The 27,753-nt window shown below is 44.9% G+C and overlaps 2 protein-coding genes across 3 annotated transcripts; both read left to right on the top strand.

Annotated features, from left to right (window-relative positions):
- Positions 1–890: 890 nt before the first annotated feature.
- Positions 891–18,094, top strand: P2RX7 (purinergic receptor P2X 7). 2 transcript variants are annotated; one of them, XM_013299302.3, is made up of 13 exons: positions 904–1,072; positions 2,668–2,800; positions 3,386–3,457; positions 4,310–4,382; positions 5,320–5,416; positions 8,993–9,073; positions 9,654–9,783; positions 10,751–10,875; positions 14,245–14,338; positions 14,799–14,864; positions 14,961–15,077; positions 15,677–15,772; positions 16,240–18,094. In XM_013299302.3, the coding sequence occupies exons 1-13, from the start codon at positions 948–950 to the stop codon at positions 16,711–16,713; spliced, it is 1,683 nt and encodes a 560-aa protein (XP_013154756.1). In that variant the 5' UTR covers positions 904–947; the 3' UTR covers positions 16,714–18,094. The 2 variants fall into 2 exon arrangements, with proteins under 2 accessions (XP_055652178.1, XP_013154756.1); XM_055796203.1 differs by lacking the exon at positions 3,386–3,457 and having other exon boundaries at positions 891–1,072.
- A 526-nt stretch (positions 18,095–18,620) lies between these two features.
- Positions 18,621–26,966, top strand: P2RX4 (purinergic receptor P2X 4). Its single transcript, XM_055796204.1, has 12 exons — positions 18,621–19,115; positions 19,858–20,005; positions 21,973–22,044; positions 22,137–22,209; positions 22,688–22,784; positions 22,968–23,048; positions 23,150–23,291; positions 23,621–23,757; positions 25,130–25,223; positions 25,308–25,373; positions 25,464–25,559; positions 26,281–26,966. The coding sequence occupies exons 1-12, from the start codon at positions 18,985–18,987 to the stop codon at positions 26,311–26,313; spliced, it is 1,170 nt and encodes a 389-aa protein (XP_055652179.1). The 5' UTR covers positions 18,621–18,984; the 3' UTR covers positions 26,314–26,966.
- Positions 26,967–27,753: the final 787 nt, after the last annotated feature.

Here is a 27,753-nt window from a genome sequence, read left to right as displayed (position 1 = left end):
CTTCTGTTGCAGGAGAGAGAACCCTGGTCCTTTTGATCTGGGTCTAATGGATTCTGATACAAACTTCCTGTCTTTCAGACTGAGCCTGAGATTTACAGGTCCCACCTTCACAACTCTCCATCTTTACAGCTCCACCTCCTGTCTTTACAGTGTCAGATGGTAGCCTCACACCTCCTCTTCGACCCCCCAGACCAGATGCAAATAGTTGCCTTTGCAGCACACTGAATGACCAGCGCTGGCTTGTGTGTGGTTCTGTAGAGCAGGAGAGACTGCAGCCAAAGTACGTGCCATGTATTGGCTCTGCTGGGAGGAATAGTGACTTTGCTACTCCCTTTTTAATCCCATGACCTGATACAAAGCCAATCTAAGACCATACAGGATGGTGTCACATGCAATGTGAGATAAGAAGCTTGAGATCTCTGTGGCCATTGATGACCCAAAAGCTTGCATTACCATTGCCACCCCTGCAGAGTGGGTGTTGCACGCATCTGCCCAGTCCAGAAGTGCATTACACCTTCTTTCCACTGGTGCAAAGTGTTGGGTGGTGAAGAGTTTGGCCCAGAAGAAAGTCAGCATGATGCTGGCTTCCATCCATTTAGCCTCATCTCTACAGTTGTCCCAGTGTTTCTTCAGACTGGCTAAGTCTGCTAGTACTGAGGAGAACGGCCGTCAACAGAAGGTGACAAGAACAGTGCTGAGCAACCCGTTCTGGAGCTTCGGGGTAAAATTCGGTGCTTTTTCTGTGAATAAACCAAAGGACATGGCTCTTCAGGTAGTTCCTCATTCCATCAACCGCCATTCTTTAAATGGCCTGTGGTACCATTTCATACAGGTTCCTGACTGTGCCTTTAAGTGGAGTGGCCTGGGAAGGACGTAGGGGTGGAAGGAGACAGCACTAGGCAGCTGCATTTTTTTCAAAAGCCAGCGCCTCACGGGAAGTACTAGCAATGGATGTACAGGGCTGCCTGGACTCCGTGAGTCAGTACAGCTCTCCAAAATACGTACGCATCCAGAGTCCTGTATGCGGATGTGTGCAGATTGTCTTCTATGCAACTCTTGCTCTGTCTATTTGGTAAGTGGATGGTGAAAGGATGCTGTGTTGTACCCGAGGAAGCGTTTCTTGTATTAGTGGTTGTCTGGTTACAATGTAGCTTTCAGCACTTCGAGTTTTGTGGCAGCAAACAAGGTCATTAATCTGGTGGTAGACCATTCTTGGGAGACAGGTGGTGTGGGAACTTTGTGGTGGGAGTGTAGCATGGATTTTTATCTAACAGGGTGGGTTGCTTGGACATAGTTAACTAAGCTGCCTCTAAAATCCACTGTCAGTTTTGTTTTTTGCCATGCTGTCTGGTTTTGTTTCTTGTCTGAAAAATCCAAATAACTCCACTGAATAATCTTAGATTTACACCACTGTTTCTGAGATTAGAGCCTGCTCTGTAGAGTCTTCTATTCAGGGTCAGATGAAATAGTGAGTCACCCTTTGCAGCAGATTTCAAGAACAATAAGATGTTTTAGGAATATACAATAACTGATTGCCTCTAAAGGGCAGATTTTCCTCTTTGCTGCCAAACTAGGGCTGTTCTCAGTGATAAGTGTTTGCTGAACAAAGTCTGCTGAAGTTCATGAAGTTGGTTTTATTCTCGTGGGAGGGCTGCAAGCCAGGACATTGAGCACACTGATCCCAATCTCACAAAGAATCAGGTCTGCAGGAAATTCAAGTTGCCTTACTAAGGTACCATACCCACCTACTGGTGCTCAGAGCTGGGTTCCCACTGCCAGTTTCCAACAATGTGGTTATCCCAAAGCACTGTTCTCCTGGAAAAGGCAGAAATGCTGTTATAATAGACCATACTAATAAAAGATCACTGATCAGTTGCTTTATATTTCTGTTCTTCAGGTACTGTTTTATCCTCCTCCAGAACAGTTTGTTGTTATATTGAAATGGTGCTAGCTCTTGTGGCTTGTTTTCCAAAGCAAACCTTTTATATCAGTTTTGTGTTGTGTAGAAAGTATCTTCTGAACATGGTTTTTCAAAGTTGATGGTGTTTTTATGAGTTAAATGAGCTAGATGACTTTCCTGTCAGCTTAAAAACATTTGAGGCATCCTTCCTCCTTTTGTTAACACACTCAATGCATGAGAAAGTGAAACCATTAGGTCAAGGTTTTCATAGTAATCAGCCTAAGGCACAAAAGATAGTCACTCTGGAAAGATAAGGATGAAGTATTCTAAGCTCTCGTAAAAAACAAACATAGAGAGGACACTACCATTTGGGACAGAAAAAGTCAGAGTCTAGGTACACAGCAACGCAGCATGGGTAAAAGTTTTTGGATGACCTCAAGTCCTGTTGTGGTTAATTGGTGTTTCACAAATGGCATCTGAAGGGCCAGGATGTCACCTCATGTAGTCTGTATAATTTAGGATGGAAAACAGAAATTTTCTTCATGCATATATCAATTCATTTCTGACAAAGCTAGAAGTTGCGAAAGTGAAAACAAGGCAGACTTTGGTCCAGCCGTGCATGTGCCTCACACTAAAAAGGCTCTCCATTACTTAAAAATGTCCATCTGACTTTTATCTTGCAGTGCATTTTGTCCAAGGATGATACAAACAAGCTGACCCATTTTATTCTTATGGGCTTATTTGTCCTTTCTGTTTTATCTGGCCAGTTGTATAGTCTTCATTCACAGACTCTATCAGGAGACGGATGAAATTAACAGCTCAGTTCGCACTAGTGTGAAGGGAGTGGCTTACACAAACAACAGGATCTGGGATACAGCAGAATACGCTATACCAGTGCAGGCAAGTCTTAATTTAATGTCAGTCCTGTGTTCAGCTTCCATTGATCCATCTGGTTGCTTTCCTGACATGACATGTCTGTATCCTGCCATTCAATGTAATTACATTGGAGATAGCAATGCTTAAAGCCAAATCTTCCCTTCCTCCTTTAATATAAGGGGTGTGTGTGTGTGTGGTGTGTATGTGTGGAATATCATGTCTTATGAAATTTCTGTGGTTCTATTTGTTACACAATTTTTACATAATCAATTTATTATTTTGGTAGTAGCAAACCTAGGGACGGATTCACTCCGGTATAGCTGTACTAAACACAGCAGTGTTATTACCAGTTAATGCTAGTATATCTTTCTTGGTTGTGATGCCAGTTAAAAATAAAAATAATCAGCACCTTCCTGCCTCTGGCTGCTCATTCCTTCCCAGAAGATGTCCCTACTTTTCCTGTTTGAGCCGGGTGAAATCTGGATGTCTATCAGGGGAAGATAGAGCAGGAACAGCCTTGTTGTCCTTTCAGGTGATATTCTGAAATAACTGATTTCTGAATGAAGTATGTGAAATTTCAGTCAGGTTCATGTCCTTTCCTCCATGTAGGGGGTAAACTCTTTTTTTGTGATGACCAACATCATTACGACAGAGAATCAGATTGAGCATACCTGCCCTGAGGTAAATATATTTTGTGATTTATACTTATGATGCATGGAACACATGCTGATGTAAGGTGGGACTGTCCTTGGAGCAGTCCAGTACAAGCAAATACTGTTGCTCTCTATGCCTGTATCTAAGCAGCTAACACGCAAGATCTCATTTAATTGCTCCTTTTCTTTCTTGGGGAGTCTGCTGGCAGTTGTGACTTCGCCTCTCACCAATGACCTTGCAGCCAAACCTATCTGCATCACTTTCAGAAGGTGATGACATTCAGGCCAGTGATTGCTGTCCAGCTTCTCTGGTATTGCTGCTGCTCTCGAAGAAAACCTGAAGGAATGATGGAGCTACAGAATTTCTATCAGCTTCTCTGCTAATCTGGTGCTTTTACTACTACTGTTGCTCATTCCTACGTGTCCCCTTCCTTCCTTTCTGTAGATCAAACCTGGTTGTCAGATGCAGCTCTCCTCTTCATTTGGCTGGCCTAGAAGTGGGACCTTGCAGAGTAGTTCCTGAATACAAGTTGACTTTCACTGGCAAAACTATATGGGACTGTTAGTAAACAAAGAATTTAAAACTCCAGTATAGAATTTATCGTGCTTAATAGCATAGGAGAGAGTGTAAAAAATGGGAAAAGATACAAATAATAAAGGAAAATGTTATTGTAAGCATGGAAAGGGATTTTTTGTTGTTTTTGCAGGTAGCTGAGCCTTTGTCTCCTATAAGCCAGATAATTAGTAAGGGTTATACCGGTTCTGCATTGTTATTTTCTCTTATTATTTGAGAGTTATACATTGAAGCTGAGTAAGGCTTTGTACCTAGGTGTGGAAAGGGAGATATTTGTATTGCTCTTTTATGTAATTTTTTTTCCAGTATCCCTTTGTCAAAGCTATCTGCTCTTCAGACAAGTCCTGTGAAAAAGGGAGTGTAGATATCCACAGTCATGGTATGTAAACGGCATTTTCAGATTGAAATACTTTGTCTTGTGTACTATCTTCTACCGCATTTTTGACCAGTGCAGCATGTGCAAGATCCAACCGGGAGAACTGCAGTACAGAATCCTAAGAAATATCTGAGAACATATTTTCCAAACCACAAAACTGAGTTCTTATCAGTTTGTGTGTTCCCTTACTAAAAGGAGAAACAGTGAGAGGGAGCAGAGGAAGGGGAGATGTGAAGAAGAGTATAGACTGGTGTGAATGAGGGCCAATCTTACAGTCACTCCCACTGAAGTCCATGACTGCTTAGCAAATGGAGTGATTGAAGGATCTGTAACACCCCTATGATGATTAGGTAGTTCTCAGAATAAGTCAGGGGACTTGTGTCCTGTGTTGGGACCAGTTGTCCAGAAGGCATCATACTGTTTTCATCGGCTATGTGAATTCTTTGTAGTACTGAGATTCCCTGAATTTGGGCTGCTGGCTGGATTAGCACTTACCCTGATAAAGACTAGACACTCACAGAAAATACTGAATTTCTAGGGATGCGGAAAGAATTAAGGTTTTCTGACCACTTTTATGTCCTTGTTTAATTTGCTCATGTTGCTGAATTAAACTTCTGACTGAAACAGTTGGTTTCTCGATTTATCCCAAGACTCAGATATGTAACTTCATATAAAACTGTGTAGAAAATTACTTCACCCTCAGCCAAAACAATGACAAGCACTACTGACCCAAGAAAATGGCTAAATAAGGATTGATGAGGTGTAGCAGGACTGTGGTTTGGGTAGTTTGTCCTACAGCTTCCTCCTATAGAAAGCTGCAACAATCTGAAATGTCAAGCTCCCTATCTTATATTTGAGGAGGAATCCACTGATATGTTGAAACTGTCTCTAACTGGCAAAAACCTCTTGTCTTTGCTGAGTAGAGCTTATTTCTTTACAGGGATTAAAACAGGAAGATGTGTGAATTACAATGCAACTACTAAAACCTGTGAGGTCAGGGCATGGTGCCCTGTGGAATCCATGGAAAGCCCCCCTAAGTAAGTGAAAGAGATATCTCCATTTTTTTGATATCAAAAGAAGAATTTAATTTGACAAAGTAATGAAATTTTAGGGTAATCCCTTTGCCTAGGCACATGTAGGTCTCATGTATCTTCTTTGTAGCCATACTGCTAACACTTATTATAATGTCTAAATAACTTACATCTAACAATCTGTCCTGGTGTATGATTCTGCAGTGAAATCATAGCCTCCAGTCTGTATCATCATGCAGCTGCCATAGAAACAGTTTTAGATGTCACAGGCTCATCTTCAGTTTACTAGAGGCATTTGGCTCATTAATTCAAATGTCAAGGAAAACGTATCAATGTAAGATAGGTTTAATCAGAGACAGAAATAAAAAGTTTTTTAACTTGGGGGTTTCTTCTGCAAGGCTTAGGGCTCTATGGTGTAGAAGTTCCTCGTGGGTTCATTTATCACAGTGAGGTTGCTTCCACCTCCCAGAACAGTAGGGGCAGATTGGTTATCTGTACATTGTGCTGCAGGCTAGTGTGTGGGGATCCACCTCAGACTGAAGAACAGTCTCTCCATCCTCTCTAGGCAGATGATGACAAACTCAGTGCTGGCAATCTGCAATAGTGAGCTGAAGGCAATCCTAGGAAAATGACTCCACAAAACAATGCTGCTGTGACCTGGAGAGTAGGATGGAAGGGCCTCATAGCCATCTTTTTTTTGTAAGCCCATGACTGTAGTGTTCCAAGATAAGAATGTTATCTTTCTATCAACCAGAGCATGAAAAAAAAAAACAAACCAAACTTTATTTCAACTGAAATGATGGAAATCATACTCTAAGAGAGCAAATGATAAGCAATTTTAGCTCCTCTCAACCACCTTTGAAATACATCTGTAAGAAACTGGATCAATTATCACTTTTATTAACTCATTGCTTTTAAAAGATAAAAGCACGATTCTATGTGTATATCCCATATATTGCCCTAATTTGGGGTTTTCTGCAGACTGAGCAGTTTTTCCACTGCCAGGTCCCCTCCAGAGCCCACAATGCCTCCTACAGGTCCTTCTGCTGAGTTTTTTTCAGCTCTTCTAAAGGAATTTCCATTCCCTTCCCCTGCAGACAGAGTTGTGATCTGAAAAAGTCTTTGTCCTCCAACAACAGGAAGGCTGTAACTGTTCATACAGCATCCGGGAAAGATATGCATGAGCTTCCTGGGTTAATAAAATCCTAGAGTTTTTTTATAAAATTTCAGTGACTGCCAGTCATTTTTAAATGTCACACTGCGTAGGCTCACTGCTGCGTATGTTACAGAGGGAATTTTGCTTTTAATTACATCACTCAGCTGACACATTCTGTCTTGTTTCCTAACCTTCCTCTACAGCGCCAGTAGTCGGTCACTACCAGGGACCAAAAATAACAGATGAGAGGTTTGATCCAAACCTCTGATGTATAAAGTTCCTTCACAGGTTCCATTGGCAAGGAAAAAATGAGGAATCACTAAAAAGCAAAGCTCAGTGTTTATTTTCTACCAGAACAATACATAAACCCAAGGTCACAGCCCAGGAAGCTTTGCCATCTGGTTGAGATACTGTGGTAGCAATGTTGGGCTTTGGTTACACCCATGATTGTCTTTATTGTCCAAATTACTTTGAAAAGTAAGTTTCATGAACTATACTGGAGGCCTCCTTTTCCTTCCCGTTAGTTATGGCAGGAGCTGAACAAAGCCGTTGCATGTTGGCAAGGAGATTCTTTTATTTTTGATTGTTCATTTCTGTCTGAGGCAGGGCATGGCTGTCAGATTAGCTGGCTGAAGGACAGGTGTTTACAGACCTTTTTCAGAATAGCTTTGGATCAGATTCCAGATGCTTCCCAGTGGGTGAATTATGGAGATTTCTCACATTATAAGTTAATTCATTTTTAGTTCTTTAAAAATGAACATATATTATTAATGTCTTGACTATTATACACTGAAACTCATCAGTGACTTTCATGTCCAGCTATCATCCACAAATGTTAATTTGGTTTGCAATCAAGTCTCATTCATTGACTTGGTTTAGAAGACACTCATGAGAAGTCTGGATGGGACCAGACTCTTCAGCAGTGCCCAGCAACAGGACAAGGGGCAGCAGGCACAAACTGAAACACAGAAGTTCTATCTGAATATGAAGAAAAACTTCTTTATCTTGAGGGTGACAGAGCACTGGAACAGACTGCCCAGAGAGGCTGTAGAGCCTCCTCTAGAGACATTCAAAACCTGCCTGGATGCGATTCTGTGCAACCTGCTCTAGGAGAACATGCTTTAGCAGATTTAGCAGGGGGTTGGACTAGACCAGGGGTCCTCAAACTTTTTAAGCAGGGGGCTGGCACGCGGATGAAGTGGCAGGCAGTCATCTGCGGCTGCTTGGTTTCCCCCCTCAACCCGTGGGGGAGGGGGGCAGGGGGGTTCTGTAAATACAGGGGGCCGGACTGAGGACCCTGGGGGGCTGTATCCAGCCCATGGGCAGTAGTTTGAGGACCCCTGGACTAGACGATCTTCAGAGGTCCCTTCTCACACTGACCATTCTGTGATTCTGTGAAGTCCCTCCTGGAAGCTGCATGTCATCCAACTAATGTGCTTCTTGTCATCACAGATCTCCAATGCAGCTGCATTACTTCTAAATACAATGACAGGAAAAATACTCCCTGCTTAGAAGCACTGCACTGTCCTTTATGTGGCTGACTGCTTTGAAGACTGGGTTTCCCCCTTGGAATGGCTGTCTTGATGAAAATTAAAATAATCCTGGCTCATTCTGAAAATAGAACATCACCAATATTCTAGTTCAGCATAGTCCCTATGCTAGACAGACAACGCTAAAAATTATATCTCTTACTTTCCTATAGCCCTGGCAAGTCCTGGATTGTAGCAGAGGTTGTCTAACACAGTCTAGGCCGAGGTTACCCAGCTCGCAATTTGTGGACAATTCCTTCTTTCCTGCCACATCAGCTTCAGAGAAACCACTTTTTTGAGGAAAGGTCAGACTGGCAGCCAGCTCTCCATTATCTTTGCATTCCACCTGCACATTTAGTGACACAAACCACTACAGGGGAGTTCCTCAAACCAGTATCTTCTAGGAAGGCAAGACAACCTTTGGTGATGTGATTGACACTCAACTTCCAACGATATCCTCTAGGATTGAGTGCATGGTTCATTCTTATACTCTTACTAGCTGTGCAGCTCTAGTGTAAATGGCCAGCTGCCTGTGGGGACCAGCAATGAAACTGCCAATTCATTGTGCATAAATCATCACCTGTCAAATAGTTAATTTCTTATTGCTGTTCTATAGCAAGGTTTATAGGAGAAGTCTCTTGAGGTCATATTTCAGCTGCATGTAGAGATGCCAGTTAGGCCTGACCCACACAAACAAATGCAATAAAAATTTATACCTAAAATTAAGAAAGCCACCTATATCTTTCTTGATCCCCTGAGCCACCTCACTCCTTGCATTTCAATCTGTTATTCTTAGCAACATATTCCTCCTACTGACAGCTTTCCAGGTAATAGTAAAGTAGCATAACTGATGTATTTAAATAAAAGAAGATAGTTAATTTGATGTTCCTTTTTTAGGCCTGCTGTTCTGAGGAGTTCTGAAGACTTCACTGTGCTAATAAAGAACAACATCCACTTCCCAAAATTTGATTACAGCACGTAAGTGCAACCATTCCTCAATGCTTTCTAAAGACTGAGTAGTTGTGCTCTGAAAAAAAGATTATATAAATTGGCTCCTTCTTTACTCAAAAAGGCTATGCATTCAGGTATGTGGCTACCTGAGCGACAAGTATCAAGTTTCTGTAATTCTTTAGCCCTATTAATCCTTCAGGAACCAAGAGAAATAAGGAGAGCTTGCAAACAGAACCTCCCAGCATAACTCTCTTTGTCTCATGCACTGGACAACAGAATTGTTCATTCAGATATACTGGTTTATGTTAGGGTAAAATCACTGAAATGTAGCACAACAGATGTGTGATACAAATTACAAGGTGAAAATGTTTCATTTTCACAGATAAAATTTTGCTGGTGATAATGTCCAAAAAGTAAAGAATTCATCTTGGTACCCAAATCCCAGTTAGGGTTATATAGATCTGGTAGCTACAAAACCAAAAGCTCCTTTACTTACAAACTGAGTACATTTAACACAGGTTCTAGTAGGTGTGAAGTCCCTTACTTGTACCTGTAGCTGCTCCAGCTTGTTTATAAATTCAAACAGTTGTGTGTATATTCTTCACAGACTAAATTTTCCACCAAATGTAAATACTTCCTGCACATACAACAAGATAACTTCCCCCTTCTGTCCAGTTTTCCGTCTGGGAGATATCCTTCAGGAAGCCAAAGAGAATTTTTCCGAGGTGGCAGTGAAGGTATGTGATACCACTTTTTTTTCACACTCGGTGTTAAAACATTTTCTTGATTCTTTTCCTGCATGTTTTGCTGTCTGTCATATAATGAAATTGTTCTAGGTTTAGAAACTGGCTGTGTGAGAAGCAAAGTAACGCCAGCTTTCAAGATTTAAATGTGTTTAACATCTCACAGGATGTTGACATAGTTGATATTATTGTTGACAGAGTGGATGGTATTTTGTTAACATTGTAGCTTGTAGAGGCCCTTTTACAAAGCACAGTGTATTTGAATAGTTCCTATACAAGGCTGTTGCTTGTGGTCATCTTTTGATTCTACTGAAGCAGATCCTTAATCATATTGCTGGGGAAATCATCCAGAAGTCAGACTGACACATATGGCAGCTTACATTCAGAGTCAAAAAGCATTTATTTTTGCTGTTACATCTTCACTCTGTTCTTTAGGGTATCGAGCAAAATGCCCTTAGTGCAGTACCCAGCCATACCTCTAGAAAGTCAATATTGACAGATGGGTAGAACAGAAGCAGAGGCAAAGTGTCCTGCCTAGAATGACCACCAAGCCATGTTTATGGATTCTCAGCCTGGCACAGTGCATACAAGATGAAACATTTGGACTTGGTGCTGACAAAACTTAGGCTTGCACTCAGGCTTTTTGTTTGAGCCTATAGGTAGTTTAAGGCAACAAAATGACTGTCACAGTGTATCAGCTACATCCACACTTGTGCTACTAAGAGGAAGAGAAATAGACAGAAGGTAGGAAAGGCCTGAATGAATGGTATCTTCTAGCTCACGTGATGAAGTCACTTCAACAGAAGACTGCTCGATTGGCAAACATTGCTTATGAGTTAGCATGTCTATAGAGGTGTGCCCCTGCCAACGGCATCCCTCAAATCTCCGCTGACTTTAACAGCATTTTAGCCCAGGCAGCAATCACAGCACTAGTCCCTAAGCTTACTGTGTCTGTTTCTAGGGAGGAATTATTGCCATTGAGATTAACTGGGACTGTAACTTGGACAGATGGTTTTACAACTGCCGTCCAAAGTATGGGTTTTATCGCCTTGATGACAGAAAAACTACTCCTGGATTGCACTTCAGGTAAAACAATGTTATATGAAGCAAGTAGAATGTTTTCTGGGTTGAAGCAAAGATGTGATGAGGTGTGAAGAATGATGACTTGGAATGACAAGGCATTTGATTCTCCTTCTTCACTGTCACGTCCTTAACCTGTGTTACTGCAGTTGTATAGATGTATCATCACAGTCATCTTCTAAGTGAGCATGTTTCTATTGCAGGAGATTTTATTTCTGTGTTGAAAGGCCTAGAAATTTCCAACAAGTATTCCAGGAGCTAACACACAGAATAGTTTGGGCAGATTTCACCATATGGCAACTGAGGCTTGAAACTACCTAAACTTGTGAGTTTCCCAAGGAAATTAACACAAATAAAATAAGAAAGTGTTTTTCTTCCATCTGAGTAACCCCACAGTTCACTGAATCAAGATTTATTCAAAAGCAGATTAGAGCTGTGGTTCTGTGTGCATATAGATTTATGAGAAATTTTGACAAAAAACCTTGAGGTGACTCCAGTTCTAAATAGTTACACAAAGCATTTATCAAATGCTTATCAGCATATTTAAAGTTGTCCCTCAGATGTCGGTCAAAACTCTTGTGTAACAACATTCCTTTTTTTGACTCACAGCATGATTATTATTACATTATAGGTTTTCATACATTTGTGATGCTAACATGAGTGCCATAATTGTCTAGGAGCTGCCAGCATATTCCAAAGCTGCATTGTGCTGGAGATGTGCAAAGACAGAACAAATAGGTGTTCCCTCTGACCTGGCAACCACAAGCAAGAAGTGGGGGAGATTAGAAGGAAAAAGTAAGACAGTGCTGTGAGGCTGAGGCCACCAATCTTTCTGCTGAATATACTTTTGTAGGTAAAGCAGTTTCTGAGAAGGCTTTTAGAAGGCGGCAGTGGAGTGGTTTTGAGCATGTTTACTGTCACATTAACTGCTGGAGTCAAAATGCCAAGAATGGGTTTGCCCAAAATTTTTACCTTTTAAGCATCAAAATGCCAGTCTGTAGCACGTTTATACTGATTATACTGAAATCTCTGCTGAAGGAAACGAGCCTGGTCTGAGAACACAAGCTGCTGGGAGAGTGTGCGTGATGCCAGATCACATCCTGGTGGCCTGTCTCTGTATCTGTTAATCAAGGGGTTTATTGGCAAAGAAAAGTCATTCTCTAATGTTTCCAAATTTAAAAAAGAGGAGTAGAGTAGTTCAGTGCAGCAATTTAAAAAGCAAAGGCAGTGAAAGCTGAAGAGCAGTGAATAGATTGAGCATAATACTATTTAAAACAAGCATGGATGTTTTGGTGAAGAGCATGCACAAACCCTGCCACACTGTTGAGCAGGTGTATGCCAACTTGTATAAACAGAGCTGCTGACTGCAGAACTACCCAAGTGAGTAAGAGGGGGACAGCTAGAAATGATCCTACAATTAATATTTCAGGAAAACTTTCTTGACATCAGTGACATGTCATAAGAATGTAAAATATTATAATACCCAAGGTCCATCCAGCCCAGCATCCTAAAGCTAATAAAGGTCAATAACAGGTGAACATTTGGGAAAACAGCATAAGAAACAGGGCACATACAGAGTGCTGCTTCCCCTGCAGTCTAGCTGTCCTGGAAGTCAGGAAAGCTACTCTGGACAGCTTATACCCTCTGTCCGCCTGGAGCCCTATCGATTTCATCTCAGTTCCAAAGGGAATTTTGTGATAGACTTACATGGAAACAGGCTTTAGCCTTCCAAAAGAAAAGAACTACTTGAGGTGCAAGAGAGCAAAGCTGCAGCCAGTGGTCAAGAAAGCTCTTAACAGGTCAGCTCTGACCACAAAGCTGTTACAGAGAAGGCTTCTACTCCATCAAGAGCAGATGTGAAATAACCTCTACCCTGAGGGCTAGAGAAAAACCTTTGATCTTGGAAAGAGTTAGGAAAACTTTCAGATAAAACCTAACTGACCTGCAGGCTTCAGAGGCTAAGAACTGGCCAATAAAACATGTCTTGGTCACAGACTGTGGAACCATTCAGCACAGGAAAAAGAGCATTTCATGTCTGTGCTAGCAAGGAGAAAGCAGAACACATTATAATCTGTTTTTCTGAGGGACTCACTGCCTTCGGAGAATACAAATCAGATCATGGTGAATGGGAAGCAAATGATCGCATGATCTAGAGAACTCTGATTGAAAGCACTCTGAAAGCCTGCCAAACTTAGCTTGCAGTAGGATGTGCAGGAGAGAGTGGAATTGACTAAAAGCTTGCTCTAGGCTGGTTTGTTAGCATCAAAATGGCAAAGCAGAGTAGCAGTGACTGAACCCAAAGAGAAAGGAAAGGAGGAAAATGTATTTTTCTTAGATGTCTCTGTCATCTGAATGAGTACCTAGAGATGCTTGAAAGCAGAGGGCTGAGATGATGACATTTATGCCAGACTTATCCTCTTAAACAGTTTACACTTTTGGTACTTGAACAGGCAACAGCTATAAAAAAAATTTCGATTAGCAATGACAGAGTGGTCTGTGAGTATTCACCACCCCTGGAACTGACCTTCTGTTTCTTCAGCTAAGCAAATTCCTATTCAAATTATTTACCTAAATGAAGAAGGACAGGACTCAGAGATCAGTAGAGTAAACCAATCAAGAAAATACAGCACTTTAAGTCCTGGCAGCATGTCTGAGGCAGAAAACATACAGGTCTTGTTATCAGAGATTGGATATTAGTACTATTGTGTGGTTTAGTATGTCTTTCAGTTTAATGTAATGATTTTGCCAGTACTGCCAGCTTTTCATTGTCAGATTTAAAAAGATCTCTTTGTTCCATGCTCTGTGACTGCTTATTGATCCATAAGCTGATATGGGCTGTGCTTCAGGAAGGTTATGTTCTTGACAGAATAAATTGGAAGTTAGTAAATGTTCATATGATTCTCACCACTCCCTACTGGTCGAAGAATAGAAAATGATTGATACCCAGCACGCTGAAGTGCACTCAGGAGTTCGATTTGGTCTTGGATAACATGATATGAAAGCTTTCAGAGCAAGGGCATGCTTGTTGCCAGCTCTTCACATACACTTGCTGGGGTTTTCTGTCTGCTTTACCTGTGATTGAACTTCTTTCTGCAGTTTCAAGTTCCAATTTGAATTGAGACAGCAAAACACTCCTTTGACATTAGCTGGATTTTTGATTTGTCTGAATCTCTATGTATGTATTAATTTAGTGTCGACTGCCAGGTCAGATGCTGAGCAAAATACTGTTCATCAAGCCTCAGCACCTTCATTTCAGAAGGCTGAAAGAGCTGGAGGAAGAATGGAGAAGAAGTTACACCTCTTTTTGTGTTCTGCAGCCTCATGGCATTATAACCCCCAGGGAAGCTGCACAGATCTTCGTTTACTCTTTTGCAGATATGCAAGGTACTACAAGCTACCAGACGGGAGGGAGCAGAGGACTCTTTTCAAAGTCTATGGAATACGGTTTGATGTCCTTGTCTTTGGCACAGTAAGTGCAATTCTTTTTCCTTGTGGAGGGAGAAGAAAGTTTGCTATTTCCACAGCCCCACTTCTGCCATATACCCCTCTCCTCTCTCCTGTCCATCATTCTGGAATGGAAGTCATGTCAGATAAGTAGATCTAAACTGAACTGAGCAGCATAGGAGAACAAAGCTGAGTATGAAATGGCAGGGCTGGGAGAGAGGCAGAATTTTTGTTTAAGACTGAGACAGTAACAACTACATCATGGCATGATGTTACTGTCATGAGCCCCGTGTGTCACTGCTGTTTCCCTCTTAAGTTGTTTATTCTCCCCTGCGAATGTCTTAGATGGTCTAAGAAATTTTGGGATTGATTGAATTGCAAAGAGGCAACAATACATTGTGAAGAGACAAAAAAAGTAAAGCCATAAAGTTGAATGAATGTTTACAGATCTTGCCTCACAGTTATTCTTTTCTGCTTTATTTAAGGGTAGAAAATTTAATGCCATTGAACTCATTAAGAACCTTGGGTCCATGATATCCTACATTGGTTTGGTAAGAGACTTATTTTTAGGGTTAATAAAACCAGTTCTAGAGATACAGTCTCATTAAGAATGTGGAATCACTACTTGCTTTTTTTTTCATGTGCAGGTTGCATGGGCCATTGAATTTGTTCTTTGGGTAGGTAGTTACTCCCACTTTGGCAAATCATCATTCTACAAAATTTTCAACAGGAAAAAGTTTGAGACTATGCTGGATCCAAGACAGGTAAAGAATGTAAATTGCTGCTCTATGGATACAAAAATGCAGCTTCCATGTAGCTGTGCACAGCATGCGCTGCATGAGTGCAGTGGGCTGTACACACTGCCTTGGCATGGAGAAGTCACACCAGCTCTATCAGGGAAACTTGCAGGGAACAGTGATCCCTCTAAACAGTACAAGGATGTCATGAAAGGGTTGTCCATGAAGAGAGCATTGCTCAAAGGCTCTTCCCTGCCAACTTCAGTTGCTTCTTCCTGTTTTTCAAGACAGTAACAGTTAATTTTCTGGGCTGCCTCTAATAATCTCCCAGCATTTTAGACATGCATTTTTAAAGGGTGAAGAGTAGAGTACCTAAAGGCTCTGCACAACCACACTCCTACAGTTAGCTCCATACCATCTCTTCCTGTTCCCTCTGTCCCCGCACTTCCCCATGTCCTTGCTAGCCCAGATACTGGAAATATAGGCCTTTGCAACATGCAGTTGCAGGGTATTGTTAGTGGAGTACAGGTTACAGAACCCAAGCCCTGAGGTCAGATCTATGCTTTGTTTGTCCCCAGTTCTCCAAGTATCTCCAGCTGATAATGCTCATTTCTTCTGCTGCACAGGTGCTGTATGTGTCCTATATTGATGAGCCACATGTTACCTTGATAAAGATGCCTCTGAAAACAAGCTTGCAGCATGCTGAAGGCAGTATTGTTGAGGTAAAGACAAGACACTTAACCTTTGGGATCCTCCCTTTGGAAGGGAGAGCTGAGGGATGTCATTCCAAACTGATCTGGGTTTCCACCATCCCCACACATGCCCATATTTCCAGATTAGATTCTGAGGGGCTAAAATAGATTCCCATTGTCTGCTTCAAGTTAATAGGTCCTGTGACCAGAGGATGTCTTTTCTAGAGTCAGCTAAAAATTGCTGCTTTCCCATGGTGGGTATATGCCAGTGGGAGTGCGTTGGTGTTGAAACAACTTGTGAGGTGTTGATTCGATTTCGCTAGGGTGGGCGCTGGCAACACAGAAAGACAATCCTCCTCCAGATCTGCTGATCTATCATCATTATCCCTATTGTGCTGTGTCAAATGAAAAAGCCAATGGTGAGGATCACTGTTGTAAATTCTCCCTGCAGTTGGATTAAGATAATGCTGTTTAATTTATGTTGGGAATTGTTGCAGAGCCACCCTGTGAAATTCTGTGATGCTGGCAGCTGGCGCACCAGCGAGTCCAACGAGAACCATGATAATGAAGAATCTGAGCTGGGGCAACCTCTCAGACAAAGGGTCTCTTCCCCAGATGGCCAAAAGTGGTGCTGCTGTGGCAAATGCCGGCCAACACCAATGTACCATGAGCAGCTCTGCTGCCGAAGGAAAAAAGGGCAGTGCATCACAACCTCCTATGGGTTTCAGCAGCTGGTGCTGTCCCGTGACACCCTGAAGAAAGCCCTTCTCTACAAAGACCCCTTCATGGACCTGATGGATGATGATATCAACAACAAGCTGCGTCACCTTGCTTATAAGCAATACATCCACTGGCATTTTAGCTGTTTTGATCTAGAAGACAGAGCCGTCATCCCAAACTGCTGCAGGTGGAAAATCAGAGATACTTATCCCAAAGCAGTCCACAACTATACTGGTTTTAATATGGAATGAGAATGTAGCACAACTTGAGCTCACATTGTGCCTCACCTTGGGCATTTAAATTTTGTTTTCTTTCACAGAGCTTTTCTTATATATTAAAAAAAAAAAAAAAAAAAAAAGAATAGAAAGCATGTGACTTACCAAAAGCTTCTGTAGTACAGCTGAATTCTTGTATACTGTCTTTGGAGAGGCACAGTTGTCTACTGCTTAGCATAGAGGAACAAATACCTTGAGCTAAAGTGCTTGCTTCTGCCTTTGCTTCATTCTGCAAGTCACCCCATGTGGTTCGGAAATGTAGGCTCTGGGACAAATTCTTAGGGCTACATTTTAGTAAGAGCTTCCAGGTCTTCTGTCTTTGCACTGATACATACCAGAATCACAGCTGAGTCAGGAGATGACCAACACTCTGAAAATAAGATGGAGCCAAGAGTCATCTCAAAGCATGACCCCTGAACAAAGAAAGTCCAAAAGAGATAGCACTTGAAAATGTGGTCCTGAGCATATTTTCCCCGTGGCACCTTTCTGCAGCCCTGGATCGAGAGGCTCTAGAAAGAAACACTGAGCGTGTAGTTTCATAACTCACTGTTGAAGGCCTCAGGGTCCATCCAGATTAAACAGGCCCATTTTAGATTACTTGTGACACAGACAAAGCATTTTCTGAAAAGCCCAGGTGTTCTCTTGGTATTGCTCCTTTTAGCTTGAACTTAGGAATTACAATGAAAAGTACTTTTACTGTCTTTGTGTAATATTTTCAGGCATTTCATTCATACTCATTGAAACTGTAATGTTGGACTTTGGCCTCCTGCTTGCTCTTCACTTCAAACAGGCCTTGCATCGTATACCTCCTCCTATGGAACTTGGCACACTGTGAGTTGCTTTGTGCTACAACGCATAAGGCCAAAGTACAGCCAAGGAGCAGCAAACTCAGGGTAGATTTACCCTCACTCCAGCACCTTTTCAGTTCTTTCTTTTTGTTATGCTCAGCATGTTCTATTTTTGTAGAGAGAAGGTGAGAAGGATTGTAACATGTATATTCTGCACTCCTTTCTGAGCTAACCCAGCAGTTTGCCATTTCCATTTCCCAAATATATGTTAAGATACATTACTGTCAGCTATATTTGTATTTTCAACTGTAATATGCATTAATTAACGTTCATATTACAGCATCTTATGTATCTAGAGAAGAAAAATATTACAGTTGGCATTAATGCATTCCTGTTCTGAGACATGAACTGACTCTCTGTTTGGAAATAATTACACTGAATGTTCACTTAACACTCTGATTTTAATCTCCTTTCACATTTGTATAGGTGTTCTTCCTTATCCTTTCCCCTTTTTTTTTGGTGATTTCAGTTTTGACTGGTTGTAATAAATAGAGTGTTTGATTTATCTATCGCTGGCTCGAAGTGTCTTTATGGTTTTGTACTGTCTGAAATTCCTGCTGCCAGTTTGTCATTTGCTTCATCTCTTCCCATGATGTACCTGCTATTATGAGAGTTATGGTGATGTTTCTGAAATAAGCACTGTGTTGGACAGCTCAGCATCAGGCGGAAAGTGCATGAATTAGGTGATGCAGAGCTCTGCTTTGATAGCCAAGATTAATTCTGTGGGTGGGAGGGTGACAGTCTTACATATGCTTCTGCTATCTTTTGCAGGCAAAGCGCTCTCTCCTTGCCCTGAGCTGGCTATGAGTTACATCTTGGTCCCCGCCTGAGGTCATCTGTCGAGCTTCTCTGTCAGACTTAGTAGCCCTGACTCAGCACAGGGCTGACAGCAGCAGACTTCCAAGGAACAGCTGACTCAGGTCTGGAGGTGAAAAGCTCCCCCTAAACTTGTTAACAATGAGTAGGGGGGGGGGGGGGGGGAGGAGAGATATCTCCCAGGTGTAGCAGCTAGGGTGAGAGCATCTTCTCACGGTGACTCGCTGCCTGCGCCTCCCAAGGCCATCTCCAGGCGCAGCAGAGCTGCAGCAGCAGGAGGCCTCAGGGCAGAGCCTGGCCCTGGCCGTCCCGGGCAACCCCAGGGGGGTGAGGGCGGCGGTGAACCCCCCTGCCCTGCCCACAACAGCCTGGGGACAGGCTGCAGCGGCTGCGGGCGGCCGCTGCCGCCTCCTCGGCCGCGGTCAGGCCCGGCGGCTGGCAGACAACCGAGAGCCGGATCCCGTACGAGCCCCGGGGCTGCGGGAGCGCTCTGCGGGCTGCTCGGGGCGCTGTGGCTCCGCGGGACCGCGGCAGCCGCTGCCCGCTGTGCGGAGGCTGCCGCCCGCCCTTCCATGCCGCCGCCATGGTGTCGTGCGGGGCCCTACACAGCTTCCTCTTCGAGTACGACACCGCCCGCATCGTGCTGATCCGGAGCCGCAAAGTCGGGCTTATCAACCGCGGGGTGCAGCTCGCCATCCTCGCCTACGTGATCGGGTGGGTGAGCGGCCAGGCGGGCGCCGGCCTGCGACCCCTTTCCGCCGGGCCGCGCTCGGGGGAAGCCCGCAGTCCCGCCGCAGTTACCGGCGTGGTGGTGGGTGGGGGGTTCGGGGCGGCTGCCGTGGGGGAGGAAGGGCTGCCCCTCGCTTGGAGCCGCCGGGGGCGTGGAGCTGAGGGGCGGCTGCCGTGGGGGAGGAAGGGCTGCCCCTCGCTGGGCGCCCCCGGGGACGTGGGGGCTGAGGGGCGGCAGCCGGCCGCCTCCCTCAGGGTGAGGCGTGGAGGCGGCTCCCGCCGGCCGGGGCCCCCTTTCCTGTCAGGGGGGCGCGCGCTGGGCTGGCTTGGCGGGAAGCGGCCGCTGCCGTCGTGAGGGGAGGCCGGCGGCGCTGAGGGGAGGCCGGAGCTCGCCGGCGGCAACCTTAATGGGGGTGGTAGGGCTGCTTAGAGCCAGCTGTAGGCGGGACAGGACCCCACAGGAGCAGAGACTGTCCCGGCGGGTCCTCGTTCGCCCAGTGAGGTTGTGCACAAAAGAAATAATTGCACCCTGCCAAAAAATTCAAAAATCAGAAAGGAGTTTGCTAGTCCTGTGACCCCTGTTGTAGGGAAACACTATGAAACTATCTGGACTAGCCCTTTCAGGTGACACATGGAAAGTGGAGGAATTTCCATGGCCTGTGCTGGTTTGCAGTACTTATCTGGGTTTTTTTGTTGTTGTTTCTTTCTTGCAATCCATCTCTTGCAGCTGGGTCTTTGTGTGGGAGAAGGGCTACCAGGAAACAGACTCTGTGGTCAGTTCTGTAACCACAAAGGTGAAAGGAGTAACGCTGACAAATACATCAGCCTTGGGAGCCAGGATCTGGGATGTAGCTGACTATGTCATCCCCCCTCAGGTATCAATCACTTTCACATGCCCTGGGAGGGGTTTCTAACAAATAGCTACCACTCTGCCAAAGTCCACTGAGGTCTGGAGCAGCTTTGGCTCCAGCATGGCCTTGATAAGACAGAATGAAGCAGCTTTGCTTTGTTGTGGATCATGCTGAGCACCTGCGCCACTAACCCTGGGAAAGCTGTTTTCAAGAGAAGTGTCTCTCTCTGTGTACTTATATAGAATCATAATTTAGTTTGAGTTGGAAGGGACCTTGAAGACCATCTAGTTCCAGCCCCCCTGCCATGGGCAGGGACACCTTCCAGTAGACCAGGTTGCTCCAAGCCCCATCCAGTCTGGCCTTGAACACTGCCAGGGATGAGGCACCCGCAGCTGCTCCGGGTAACCTGTGCTAGTGTCTCACCTCTCATAGTGAAGAATTTCTTCCTTGTATCTAACCTAAATCTACCCTTTTTCAGTTTAAAGCTGGTCCCCCTTGTCCTATCACTACATGCCCTTGTAAAAAGTCCCTCTACAGCTTTCTTATAGCCCCTTGTAGGTACTGGAAGGCTGCTATAAGGTCTCCCCAAAGCCTTTTCTTCTCCAGGCTGAACAACCCCAACTCTCTTAGCCTGTCTTAATAGGAGAGCTACTCTAGCCCTCTGATCACCTTTCTGGCCTCCTCTGGATTCCTGCTAACAGCTCCATGTCCTTGTCATGTTGGTGGCCCCAGAGATGGATGCAGTGCTGCAGGTGGGGTCTCACAAGAGCCAAGTAGAGGGGGAGAATCAGCTCCCTCTACCTGGTGGTCACACTGCTTTTGATGCAGCCCAGGATTTGGTTGGCTTTCTGGGCTGCAAGCACACATTGCTGGGTCATATTGAGCTTCTTGTCAACCAAAACCTCTAAGATTTCCTCCTCAGGGCTGCTCTCAGTCCATTCTCTGCCCAGCCTATATTTGTACTTGGGACTGGCCTGACCCATGTGCAGGTCCTTGCACTTGGCATTGTTCAAATTCATGAGATTGCATGGGCTCACCTCTCAAGCCTGTCAAGGTCCCTCTAGATGACACCTCTTCCCTCCAGTGTGCTGACCACCCCACACAGCTCGGTGTCAATGGCAGACTTGCTGAGGGTGCACTCAATCCCACTGTTGATGTCACCAACAAGGATGTTGAGCAGCAGGCTTCAGGATGAAGTTGCAACGATAGCCACCTGTCCTCTTTCTTACTGCTTTCTAAAGCAAACAACTCAAAGTTAACTTGTTGGCAGAAATCCCAGGCATAGCCTGGAAGTCACTTGATCCGGAACTGAACAGGAGGTATTGCTATAGTTACTGATTGACTGTGTCTGTGGGAATCTGTGCTGTGTGGGTAATATGTGATGGCCTTCGGGGTTGGCAGGTACAGCCAAGCTTCTAGTTGTGGGTCACTCTGTCTACATGAGATGTGGTGGAGAAAAAAGTGACAGATTTAGCCAGATTTTGGCTGAGTGATTATATTTGCTTATCAGTGGAGCAGAAGCAAACAACAGATCCCAAGTCATACAGATCTGAAAATAATGGAAGTGGAGCTCCCTGAAGAAACAAACTAGGACTGGTCAAATTTCTAATGGGTATATTGGAAGGAAAAAAAAAAAAAGAGCGTGGGAGTTGTGCTCAAACTTGCAGCTGGAGCTTTATTTCTGCTGCTGCCTTGCAACTCCCCTGAGGACCTGTGAGATCTCTATTTTCATATTGTGAATGAGGAAATTTGGGCCAAGTGGGAGGACAGAAAGGGTTGCTAGTCCCACAGTCCTTCCTCTGCCTGAAGGCAGCAGCATCAGGCAATATGTGTGGGAATCTGCTCCTTAAAGGTGCTACATCAGCACCATCCAAAGCAAGTTGCCTCTGTGGGGCTACCTGGGCTCTGTCAACAAAGACATTTGGCCCAGTGCCTTAGATATTCTTTGCAAGATGTTACTCTTAAGTTTCCTTCTTGTTTGGCATGTTCAGGAGGAGAACACTGTGTTTGTAATGACCAACGTGATAATCACACAGAACCAGCACCAAGGCCGCTGCCCAGAGGTAGGTACAGGATCTGCTTTAATTCTACCTTGTGTGAGTGGGAGTGCAGGTGAGAGTTTGTAGGGTTTAGTGTAATTATTGTTCCTCTGCAGCTTCCAGATGATACAACAGAGTGCAAGGTGAAGAACAACTGTGTTCCAGGATATGTCAGCACCCACAGCAACGGTAAGAAACCTGCTGCAAGGGCTCCTTTCAGTCTGTGTTGTGATACCTCTGTGTTGTGCCTTTCCTCCTGTGAAGGAAGCAGCATTTCACTTCAGTCCCTTTGTTCTCATTCTCTCACACCTAAGAGAACTGAAACCGAAGGTTGGATTTTTCTTCTGAGGGAAGGCAGACTGGCTTAGACTGCGTTGGGTCTATGCTGGATAGATGTGTGCTTTGGTGAGCTAGCAAACTGTAAGGGTGTTTTCAAGACCTCAAGTCCATGAAGCAGTATTTCACATAGATGAGGATTTGACTCAGAAAAAGGACCTGATGCTTCTTTCTCTGAAACTGCACTACAAATTGTAATGGAAGATAACAGGGATCTTGGTACTGGCACTTCACCTCTGAGCAGATTGCTCTCAGCTTTCAGCATGAGGCGGTATCACGTACTGCCTCTGTATTTTTGCTTGGTGGTACCTCCATTCACATGTCTTTCCAGGCATTCAGACTGGGGAGTGTGTACCATACAACAACAGTGTTAAGACCTGTGAAGTCTTTGCATGGTGCCCTGTGGAGGATGACTATCATATACCCAAGTGAGTGCTCTGTCTTCCTATTCTGTGGTGGCCCTCCTGAGAGGAGGCTAGCAGTACGCAGCTGATGTTTCTCCCTACGAGTTACTATTAGGAAAAGCTGAAGAGGTGATCACCAAGGGCCCTGCACAGTCCTGTTTGTGTAAATATAAGTAGAACTTACTTACTTTTTCCTATTTTTTGTAGGCCAGCGTTCCTGCAAGGAGCTGAGAACTTCACCATTCTGGTGAAGAACAACATTTGGTACCCCAAGTTCAATTTCAGCAAGTAAATAATGTGGGGGGCATTGCACTGCCTGGTCTCCTGGGCAGAGGAGCTGGAGGAGTGGAAGAAGATGAAACACATCTTCTCTCTCTGTTCCCCTGTAGGCGAAACATCCTCCCCACTATCAACTCCACCTACCTCAAGAACTGCGTCTATGACTCCCAGACAGATCCCTTCTGCCCTATCTTTTCTTTAGGGAAAATAGTTGAAGCTGCAGGGCAGAACTTCCAGGAAATGGCTGTGGAGGTATTTAGCAGACCCTGCTCTTGGGCCTCAGCTGTATAGAAGAGGAGTGGTAGCTGGCTGTCCCTCTCAGCCTTGTGGTGTGAGCCACAGGATAGAGTGGCTGCAGAACAGAGAGTGCTGCTCTGGCTGGAAGGACTGAAGTAAATTCTACTTAACAAATATTTGGCCTTGCCTTGTTTGGGTGGGGTTGTGTGCAAGGCTCTTCTGTAGCAGGGGGAAAGAGTGGGACTGGGACAAGGGCCTGTAAATCGGGCTCCTGGTCAGCAGAGAGCCTAGTGCTAGGCTGGCCGGACACTTGAACTGCTCACCTTCTCTACTCCACTTGGCAGGGTGGAGTCATGGCGCTGCAGATCAACTGGGACTGCAACCTTGACAGAGCTGCTTCCCACTGTGTGCCAAAGTACTCCTTCCGGCGCCTCGACAACAAGGACTCTGCCCACACAGTCTCACCTGGCTACAACTTCAGGTAACGTGACTGTGGAGGGCACCTGGTGTCCCTGAGGCTTGGTCTGCCGCTGGCACAGTGTTCCAAGCTGCCTGTACTCCTCTGGCAGTTGCGGGTAGTCCTTGGACTTTCGATGGTGCTGTAAAACTTGGAGAGTTTCTCTGATGCTGTAAAACATCGAGCAGGTCGGATCCTTACTGTGCGCAAACCAGAGCAGAGCGGGAAGGTCAGTGAAGCTCCGCTGACTGAGCCTGTGTCCAAGTCCTATTTGCATCAGCATTCGGGTGACTGTTTGGGCCAGCCTCCTGTGGCAGGGCAATGTGAAAACTGTTTCAGGGTGTGTTGATAGGGCAGTATTTGAGGGGTGTGGGGACGGGAGACTGAAGCACTTTCTTTGCTGAGCATGAGGAAAAACTAACTTCTAGAAAGTGGTTGAAGTGTCAGCTGAAGACCAGGAGTATCCTTCCGGCATACACCACCATATACATTCTGGCCAGTATGGATAGGTCCAGTACCTCCAGTAAAACCACCAGTGCAGAGCCAGGTAGCTGGTTGCATCCAGACTCAGAGCTATAAAAATATGGATTGGCCACCTTGCCAAGATCCTTGCAAGAGTCCTGCTCGTGAGGAAACATAGCTTGGGGCTATGCTTCTTTCTAGAATCACAAACTGTCATTTAGCATGGGATATCTCTTTTGGTGGAGTTTCAATGAATTCACTGAAGCTGCTGTCATGCAGACAGCACAAGCGTGTGTTTGGGACGTGTCAGGCCTGCTGGTATAGGGAGTGTCACGTGAGACCGGCTGGAGGACATTGCAGCCTGGCTGGTGCAGGTTCTGACCAATCCTTTCTCTTCTCTTCCACTTTCTTCTCTGCTTCCTCCTGGCTTAGTCAACCATGTGGCAGCGTAAGTCTGATCTCACTTCTTTGTTCTCATCCCTTTTCCCTGCGAGTCATATTGTGCGGGACAAGCCTTGGCGTGCCGGGCAGAGCTGTGCTGTCTCCCTCCCTGCCTGCTCCCGGTCCTGCCCTCTCGTGGCTGCCTACACTCCTGCAGCCTCCCGCTTGCCTGCCTTGGGCGGGCCGATTCTCGTGTGTAGCTGAATTTCTTCCTGTCCTGCTCCACTACTAAAGCTAACTTTCTCCCCTTCCTATGCTTTGCAAGTTTCCTGATTTGGCTTATGCTAATGCCTGTCTTAAATTCGCCTGTTCTGGACTTTTCTCCTGGGATGTGCTTGTCTGCATAAAATCTCCCTCTGTCATTTGGAGCTTGTCTCTGGAAGTACCAATGTCCAGCCCATCCTCTTGGGATGGGGGGCACACCTAGATGTTGCATGATCATGTAAGCAACCTCAGAATTTCCAGCTAAGCTCAGACCTAATCTTTTCTCCAGGTTTGCGAAATACTACAAGGATAGTAATGGCACTGAATCACGGACGCTTGTCAAAGCTTATGGCATCCGCTTTGATATCATAGTGTTTGGGAAGGTAGGTTGACATAATTCCTGGAAATGTTGTGGTGAGGGCTTTCAAAGATGATGAAAAACATTCACCCTTGTAACTGTCTTCTAGGCAGGAAAATTTGATGTAATTCCTACTGTGATTAACATCGGCTCTGGCTTCGCGCTGTTTGGCGTGGTAAGTGACACTGTCTGCACTTGGACTAGATTCTGGATTAGTTCCACAATTCTGAGGTTCATTGTCTTAAACTCTTTCAATCTCCACTAGGCAACAGTACTGTGTGACATTGTTGTTCTGTATTGTGTGAAGAAGAAATACTTCTATCGGGAGAAGAAATACAAATATGTGGAGGATTATGAACTGGTAAGCGTCAGTGAAGGTGGAATGAAGGCAAAGTTGCTTCCTTCTCTAACTCTGGCGAGATTCTGAAGCAGGATGTAGAAAGTCCACATCAAACAGGGATTTCGAAGCACAGCTCTGAGGAAACTTTGTCTTCATCAGAGAAGCTAATTTTTACCTCAAAGCTGTTGCAGAGAGGAGCACTAGAAACAAATATTGTCCTGTTTCCTGGGCAACCACTCTTGGAAAGCAAAATGTATGTTCAAGAACTTGTCATGCTCCCACTGCACCCCTTTTTTGGGTTGCAGTCCTTGGCAATTGCCTTCTGAGAGCTGTAGACAACAGCTCTGTCTCCATCAGATCCTTCCTTCTTGGCTTTTGGGCGTTCCTGTTTCTAGGAACAAACCTATTCAATGGGGGTGGGTGTTTTCTGAGACCAGTATGGTGACAGCCACAGCTATGGCTCCCTGCCGGATCCAAATGATCTGTTTGGCCAGTAGAAGGATTTAGTGGCACAGCAGGGTTGCTTGACTGGTGCTGAGGGTAGATAGAGCTCAGTCCTGCAGCCCTGTGCTTGGTGGGAAGTGATGCTGCAGAGGGTGGATTTCTGAATCAAAACACCTTGTGGCACTGGGAAAGCAATTTCTAAGTAATGGAGAGTAGCCTGCCTGCGCCAAGGGTTTTATGTGAAAGGGGGAGAAAGAAGAGTTTTCTGGCAGAGGATTGTAATCTGTGATCCTTGCAGGGAGTCAGCGAGACATACGGAACAAACTCCTGACCTCCTGCTGCTACAGCACCAACTGCTGCTGTGAACATTATTCTGACCTTGCCATGAGACCCACTCCCCCCTCCGTTGGAAGGAAAGAGGGGAACAAGTCTGAGGAAGGGATATTCTTCACTACTTTGCTACTTTTGCTGGCTGGAGCCAACCCCCAGGGAGAACTGGGTCTGCTCCTTGTCTGCTGTCCTTCCAGGTTAATTGCACTAAGCACATGGGGAGAATTGTGCATTTATCCCAGGCCTCTGCACCAGCTAAGCCTGGGACAGGGACTGCTGAGACATTGTCATTTTGACAGTTCTCCTTTCCCTGAGCTCAGTGGTAGCAGAGAGTGCAGGGTAAGACACAGATTCTTCCTTATGGTGAACATGGCTCCTGCCAGGTGTTTCCTAACCTTGGGAGAGCAGGTCCTCGCTGTTGTCAGCACTTTTCCTTGCCCTGAAGGATTGTGATGCTTAGCTGAGCCTGTGCCTACTATTTAATTGTGCCTCTGAGCTCCAGTGGCCAGAGACCAAGACAAAGAACTGTGGTTCGTATTGTGCTATGGTAAATGGCTTACTGGATACAGATTAATTTTTTTCTGTTTTGATTGATTTTTATGGTACTACTTTAAAATTTACTTTCTTTTTAAATAAACTATTACCATCACTCAGTCCTCTTAGAGTCCTGCAAGTTGGGTTTTGCTTGTTTATTTTTTCCTGGGGCACATGAGTGTTAGGGTCTGTGAACTGTCTTATTTTACATGAGTCTTGGAGAACTATCCAAGCCACTGCTGCTGTCTGCTTTGCGTGATTCTTCCAGCAAGAGCACTGCTGCAGCTACAGCTTCTTCTGACACCTTGTCTGTTGCTTTAAAACCCTATTCAAGGGAAAAGATTTGCAAGTGAGAGGCCAGGGTTGGTTAGCCTAGCACAGCCTTAGCCAAACACTGGTACCAACTGCTCAGAAGAACAGATCTGTTATTCCCTGGTGTACCTCTCATGCTTTTCACCACCACACCCAGACCCTCTATCTGGGCTGCTGCATTTAATGGGTTTACACGTTTTAACTTAAGTGAATTTGTTGGCTTTCGTCTTCACATGGCCTTGAGCATCTCTAGTGATCACGCTGGCACGCGAGGTAGAACTCTTTCCTTTCTCTGAACCTTTTCTAGTGTTTCAGAGCACTGGAACCTATTCCATACCTCCAGCATCCTGGCTGGGGCTTTGCTGCCTTTTTTCCAGCAGCACTGTGGGTTTGCTACAGCATTACCATTCTCTTTTATTCTTTATTTGCCTGCTGCTGAGCATTAAGCTGAGTCCCAACTCAAACGGTGCCTTTCCAAGAGTCAGCACTCCAGGCTATGCATGTGAATGGCTCTGTTTAGATCATGCAGTGGCTAAAAGCCACTCTGGTCTCATCCTAGCCCAAGATCCCCAGTAATGGTAGAGCACCAGACTTC

The sequence above is a fragment of the Falco peregrinus genome, chromosome 2, assembly GCF_023634155.1.
Source record: "Falco peregrinus isolate bFalPer1 chromosome 2, bFalPer1.pri, whole genome shotgun sequence".
NCBI classification, from domain to species: Eukaryota; Metazoa; Chordata; class Aves; order Falconiformes; family Falconidae; genus Falco; species Falco peregrinus.
Note: the sequence above shows the minus strand (reverse complement) of the source record. Positions and strands in the feature narration are given on the sequence as shown.

Excerpts from the sequence above, each read along its gene's own strand:
- P2RX4 (XM_055796204.1), top strand. The coding sequence starts at position 18,985 with ATGGTGTCGTGCGGGGCCCTACACAGCTTCCTCTTCGAGTACGACACC. Across the intron at positions 23,292-23,620 it reads TCCAGGAAATGGCTGTGGAG|GGTGGAGTCATGGCGCTGCA; the intron begins GTATTTAGCAGA and ends TCCACTTGGCAG. Across the intron at positions 25,224-25,307 it reads ATATCATAGTGTTTGGGAAG|GCAGGAAAATTTGATGTAAT; the intron begins GTAGGTTGACAT and ends ACTGTCTTCTAG.
- P2RX7 (XM_013299302.3), top strand. The coding sequence starts at position 948 with ATGGATGTACAGGGCTGCCTGGACTCCGTGAGTCAGTACAGCTCTCCA. Across the intron at positions 1,073-2,667 it reads ACTCTTGCTCTGTCTATTTG|TTGTATAGTCTTCATTCACA; the intron begins GTAAGTGGATGG and ends TTATCTGGCCAG. Across the intron at positions 15,078-15,676 it reads CTATGCTGGATCCAAGACAG|GTGCTGTATGTGTCCTATAT; the intron begins GTAAAGAATGTA and ends TCTGCTGCACAG.